At 54.5% G+C, this 6,134-nt stretch overlaps 1 protein-coding gene across 1 annotated transcript; it reads right to left on the bottom strand.

The window, feature by feature from the left end:
- Window positions 1-583: 583 nt before the first annotated feature.
- On the bottom strand, window positions 584-4,120 carry LOC123181263 (serine carboxypeptidase-like 51). The gene is made up of 12 exons (XM_044593528.1): window positions 3,853-4,120; window positions 3,643-3,737; window positions 3,448-3,555; window positions 3,064-3,351; window positions 2,912-2,979; window positions 2,672-2,777; window positions 2,369-2,592; window positions 2,214-2,283; window positions 2,032-2,082; window positions 1,164-1,216; window positions 940-1,072; window positions 584-849 (listed from the first exon to the last, which is right to left on the bottom strand). The coding sequence occupies exons 1-12, from the start codon at window positions 3,998-4,000 to the stop codon at window positions 781-783; spliced, it is 1,413 nt and encodes a 470-aa protein (XP_044449463.1). The 5' UTR covers window positions 4,001-4,120; the 3' UTR covers window positions 584-780.
- Between the last annotated feature and the right edge of the window lie 2,014 nt (window positions 4,121-6,134).

Below are 6,134 nucleotides of genomic sequence, written 5' to 3'. Positions count from 1 at the left end.
AGCAAGAATCCGCACCTCATGCAGGCGGACGCGGAATGGTTCTGGAAGTGTGATCATGAGAAGAAGAAGAAGGCGGAGGTCAAGAAGAATGGCCTTCATAGGTGGTGAAGATGGAGTCCTACGATGAGGGTTTCGACGTTGATTGGGATGACCTTGCGCGTGAGAGTGATGGCGAGGAGAGTGACGAGTCCCACGACATTGACGGGGAGGTTGTCCGTCGGAGTTAGTTTGGATGTTCGTTTAATCTATGCAATGTTTGGATGTTCAAAACTTTGAATGTTTGAACTTGGAAGTGAATTCTGCAATGTTTGGATGTTCAAAAAAAATATTTGCATGTTGAAGTGCCCTATTTTGGGGCAGCTGTTGGAGATGAACAATTTTGAATGCCCTAAAATTCACCTTTCGGTGCCTCAAATTTTACTGCAACAGCTTTTTGGTGCCCTAAAATAGGGCTGTCGTTGGAGATGCTCTTTCCATTTTGATTTTATACCTTTTGGCCTTTTATACCGTTGTGTGAGATGTGTGAACATCGCATTTTTACAAATATCTATAGAAAAGGGAAACATAAATTTCACACTAAAACTGTGAAAGAAGCTCTAAAAGGTGTCATCTTTTATTCGGAGAATAAAACGGACGAGCTTTAACCCCACTCACACACCAACGCACCTTACAATCAATTTCATCGCCCTTTAAAGTACGCAGCCTTTCTTTTTATACTTCTATCGTCAGTTTCCTTTTCCTATCCGACAGACAGGATCTGCTCTATCCGGGTCTCCTCACCTAGCTGGCTGGAGACTGGGTTATGCCAGCGATCATGCTCAGCGCAATGCAAGGCTGGTCGGCCGGCACCTGCCAAGCACCACAGATCACACGAGAAATAAGCAAAGCATATTATGTTCAGTTAAGGATCCAGTAGAAATGTGGTGTGCTGCGACTTACGAAGTGGCCAGCGCCAAGGATCCAGTAGAAATGTAGGTTCTTGTAGGACCTGACGAAGGCCTTGGTGACCTTGGATGATCCGCAGGACAGAGGCTGCCTCGGCAGGCTCAGGAAGTTCTTCAGCCCATCCCATCTGAAAAGTAGACGTAATTTTTAGAGGCACAAGTGGCGTCTAAATATTGCAAGAATCTGGAGAAAATGGTGAGAGAGAAAGGCTTGAGTACTTGAGCTTTTGCACCCATGCCTCCGCGCCCTTGGTCGAGCAAATCACATCCAGCTTCACAAAGAGTATAAGTAAAAAATAATAAATCACTAGGCTCAGTCTAAAGAACGTAGTACAACATTAGTCTATCGTACAGGCAGCGATATTTCTACACACCACACACTGTACACTGACGAAGCCCTAAGCAAACCATACGCGTGTTAAAGCTATATATAGTGGAATGAATAAATAAAATAAATAGTTGAAAAGAACATCTGCAGATTAAGCAACATGCACGTTTCAGTTAAAGTGGCTTGTTTCACTCAACAGTGTTGACCATGTACATGTGAGACGAGTAGATCGATGGCCGATCGCTGATGCGATCTGAGCATCTGACGATCTGTTCCGACCAATACAATCTGGGAGAAAAGATAGAGTTGTCACTTGCGCGACACACTGTATACTATTCTGAACTTTGGAGTTCTTTTGGCATGGACCCGCGGGTGTGGTTGTCATTCAGCTTAAAAAATGGAAGGTTCTTTGAAGGACTGCGGTTTTTCTGAACAACAGCCTGTCCGCGTCGTCACCAACACGAATTTTTTCTCTCCTAGTCGCGGTTGCTTACTCGTCACGGTGCTTCCGTCTGCTAATCTGACAGCTCCGTTGAACTGACAGCAAGAGTAGGGCCATTCTAGTAAGCATGAGTGGATGTGGCTACGCCCATTAGTCGTTAGGACTTGTGCCAATCAACCAGTAAGCTTATTATGGCATTCCAAATGTGTTTTTTTAGTAAGTATCCTAAGCAACTGTCGAGGTTTATTACAAGCTGGAAGAGAGTAAAAACAATGCAGATGCAGCGGAATAGAGTAAAAGCAATGCAGTCACCTCACCTGGCCATTATAAACCGTGACATCTACACCGTAAGACAGCAGCTCGTCGACCTGGATGATCAAGCAGAAAGCAGAGAGTAAATCAGTCACAGCCCACAAGCCATCGTTTGCATCGATCAGTACAGTTTAACATTTTCAAGATCCATCCATCGTTTCATGGGATCCCGCGCTGGATCACTCGCCTCGTCGATCCGTGGCTTCATGAAGTCGTTGACCAGCGCGTTGTAGACGGGGTCCGACAGCTCGTGCCACCTGCAGTTTGGGACAGGGACGTCATGTGGGTGGGTGTAAGCTAGAGCATGAAAGCGAGCTGTTGCCAATGGCGACGCAGGCTCACTCGTGATCCTTGGGGATGATCTTGAGCTTCTCCTTGACGACCCCGTTCATGATGCCGCCGAGGGTGTTGGTGGTGTTGGAGCCGGCTTCCTCCTGGCTGCCGCCGAGGTACGTCGAGTACTTCATCACTTGCGCGTTGCTCGACGTCGTCGGAGTCGACGAGGTCGCCGGCAGGTCCGCCGCCACCGGGTCCATGCCGGCGTCGAGCAGGAAATTGTACATGTCCTGCAAATTGAAATTGCATTATGCTATCTGTCAGCAAAGGAAATGAGACAAACACAAGGGTCAAAGAGTCAACACTCACGACGCTGGCGCTCTTGGAGTCAATGAAATCCAGCAGCTCCGACCACGACCCCTGCGAGTCCGCCAGCCGCCCGGCCGCGATCTGCTCCTTCACCGTCGCCGCCTTCCTGAGGCCACAATTCGCGCGCGCATGTGACCGGGGAGTTGGTTTTTAACATTTTTTTTCTTCCGGGAAGAAAGCCCCGGGAAGCATGCAATGCAAGCACTGAGGAATTTAAGAGGACGGTGCAGTCCTGTTTACTTCTTGGCGGCGTCGCCGGCGTTGTCGTCCAGCCTCGAAACCTCCAGGAGCAGCGGCGCGTAAGCGAGCTGCACGCACCGATCAAATTAAATCAGCAATCGGTTCACACACGCTCGATCGTGCGCTCTCCAGCAAATGACCGATCTGCTCACCGTGAAATCCTCCGGCGAGACCCAGCTATCCCCGAGCGCGACGCCTGCGAGCTTGAGCTTGAGGTCGCCGGCACGGACGGCCCTTGCGACGGAGACGCCGAGAGTGGCGGCGTACTTTCCGCCGTAGGACTCGGCGACGAGGAAGAGGGGGCTCCCCTGCTGCAGGGTGGGCAGCTCCTTGGCGAGCGCCTTGAGCAGCGTGGTGGCGTCCGTGGCCGCCTGCCAGTCAGTCGTCACCAGCAGGCTGTCGTCCTCAACGTAACTGTACCCGACCCCCACAGGGTTGTCCTGCCATTGACGCACGTACGCGGTTGGTATTGCAGCCAAAAAAACAGCGAGGCGAGAGGAAGAAGACGAGGGCGTCGCGGTTTGCGGTAGGGATACCATGAAGATGAGGTCCGCCTTCTGCAGCCACGTCGAGTTTCGGGGCTTGAGGTTCACGTCGAGGGGCCCGATCTCCATGAAGTTGCCGATGCCCACCCCCGACGCTCCCTGAGACGAAGACCGAGATGATTAGCTCTTGCTGAAGACAGAATTCTTGCATGAGAAGCTGGGAGAGGGGAGGAAGATGGACCGTACGGGACCGCCCTGTAGCCAGAGGACGGTCGGCCATGGCCTGGACGGCGTCGACACCCTCTGGGGGCTCTTGTAGTACCACCAGAACAGGTTGGCCTCTGCAGCGCAGAAACAGAGTCTGAGAAGAATTCTCGCGTGAAAGATGACCAGCCAGCAGGAGAAAATTGGGATCGAGATGGTGCAAAATGCAAGCGAGACAGGGCGGGGCGTTACTTGGTCGGACTTCGACGAATCCCCAGAGCTCCGTGCCGTCGGGGTTGCCGGCGGTGACAGAAGCCGCCGCGCTGGCCCGGAGCACGGAGAGGCAGAGGAGGAGGGGAAGCAGAGCAAGCAGAGGTTGACCGTGCTTGTCCATTTCCATGTGGCGAGTGGCTTGTGGTTTCTGAGTGCGAGTTGCACGTACTGTGGCCAGCAACAGCCTAAGTAGGCGGCGTCTCACCGTCCCATCCCGTCATACCACGCGTGGGCGACGAGGTATAGCCGTATCCGTATAGACAACCCAGTGTTGCATGGAATATAAACGAATCATTGATCTCGTCTTCTTTCTTTTTTTCACGAATACATAGAAGGCTTGCGTATCATTGCATTGATAAGTAGAATAAAGTTGCATAACAAATAAGTTACGAAGAGATGGGGCTAGCCAAGCATGTGCGCAAGGATGGCATGCGTGGATAGCCTGGACGCATGAGTGGAGGGGGTGGTGCGTCAGCCACCAAAAGCCCTAGGCTACGTCTTCGGTAAGATCAGCGCCAAGTGCGTGGCGCTCGCGCGTGCCCAGAATTTTGCCTCTTCCCAGAAGGCATTGACGGCGCGGCTCACAGAGGGGCGATCGCCGTCGAAGGTGCAGCCATTGCGGTGCTTCTAAAGCCACCAAGCAGTAAGGATGGCGATGGAAGCGAGCCCGCGTCGAAGACAACGCGGCGTGGCGGCGATAGCAGAGGTCAGCCAGGTGGCGAGCTCGTCGTCGTGGCTCGGGGTAATGGCCGTGGAGCGGCACCAGGATAGCACCTCATGCCATACCTTGCGGGAGAAGGAGTAGCCCGCGAGAAGATGTTGCATGGTCTCGGGTTCTTGGTCGCAAAGGAGGCAGGTAGGCTCATGTGGCAGGTCATGGCGCGCGAGGCGGTCGGCCGTCCAACAGCGCCTGAGCAGGGCAAGCCAGATGAAGAACTTAATCCGCAGCGGTGCCCAAGAGCGCCAGGTGATACGCCAGTGTGGGTCTTCGATGGATCCGATGAATAAGGATTGGTAGCAAGAGCTCGCGGTGTAGGAGCCGGAAGCGGTCCATCGCCAGGAAATCCTATCTGGCTCGTCGCTGACGGTCACCTAGCGCAGGCGGCGCCAAAGGGACACATATTGAATGGCCATCTCCGTGCCCAGCGCACCGCGAATGTCCGCAATCCAGGCACGCTCATGGAGCCCGTCGCGCACGGAAAGTTTCTTGCGCCGCCACCTAGAAACCCTGGCATGAACCAGCGGCGCGATCTCCGCGATGGACTGGCCGTCGAGCCAACGATCGTCCCAGAATTTGCAGCTGCGCCCATCGCCGATGGACCAGTGGGTGGAGGCCCGAAAGAGGGCCTGGACCTCGGGGGAGTGAGGGATGTGTAGGTGTTGCCATGGGCGCGAGGGATCTGTCCTCTGGAGCCACAGCCAGCGTGTACGCAGGGAAATGCCCACGAGTTGGAGGTTGGGGATGCCGAGGCCGCCCAGGGCGACGGGGCAGCAGACGCGGTGCCAGTTGACAAGGCAGTGGCCGCTTCTCGCGTCCTTTCATCCGTACTAGAGAAAATTGCGGAGGAGGCGATTGATCTGCTTGAGGATAGGGGGGTTGATGGCCATCGCGAGGAGCGTGTGCACAGGCATCGCCGCGAGCACATGGCGGCAGAGCACCAGGCGGTCATCGCGCGACATCATGGAGGCCCACCAAGGGGAGAGCCTGCGCTCGAGCTTGACGAGGATAGGCTGTAGCGCAGCGGCGCTGACCTTGCGGATGGAGAGCGGCAGGCCGAGGTATGTCGTTGGGAAGTCTTTGAGTGGGCACGCAAAGTTGGAGGAGATTGCCAGGCGGTCTTCAAGCGTGCATTGGATTGGGGAGGCCGCGCACTTGTTGAAATTGGTATACATCCCGGAGGCGTTGCCGAAGACAGTGAGCAGTCGACGGACGACTGAGAGGTCCTGCTTGTCTGGCCGGCAGAAGACGACAACGTCGTCAGCATAGAAGGAGATACTCGAGGCCATATGACGCGTGGTGAGGCGTTGTAGCAGGCCATCGGTGACAGCATGGCAAAGCAGATTGTTGAGTGTGTCGATCACCATGACGAACATCATGGGTGACAAGGGGTCCCCTTGCCGGAAGCCACACCTGTGAAGGATCGGTGGCCCTGGGGTGCCGTTGACGAGGATGCACGTGCTGGCCGTGCCTAGGAGGATGCACACCCACTCGCACCAGCGTCGACCGAAGCCTAGATGGCGAAGAGTGTCAAGCAGGAATG

The sequence above is a fragment of the Triticum aestivum genome, chromosome 1D (genome assembly GCF_018294505.1).
Source record: "Triticum aestivum cultivar Chinese Spring chromosome 1D, IWGSC CS RefSeq v2.1, whole genome shotgun sequence".
Classification (NCBI taxonomy): domain Eukaryota; kingdom Viridiplantae; phylum Streptophyta; class Magnoliopsida; order Poales; family Poaceae; genus Triticum; species Triticum aestivum.
This window is presented reverse-complemented; position numbering and strand designations above follow the sequence as displayed.

Coding starts and splice junctions, on each gene's coding strand:
- LOC123181263 (XM_044593528.1), bottom strand. CDS start 4,000: ATGGAAATGGACAAGCACGGTCAACCTCTGCTTGCTCTGCTTCCCCTC. Junction 3,352..3,447: donor AGGCGGACCTCATCTTCATG/GTATCCCTACCG, acceptor CGTCAATGGCAG/GACAACCCTGTGGGGGTCGG. Junction 1,073..1,163: donor GCATGGGTGCAAAAGCTCAA/GTACTCAAGCCT, acceptor TCTACTTTTCAG/ATGGGATGGGCTGAAGAACT.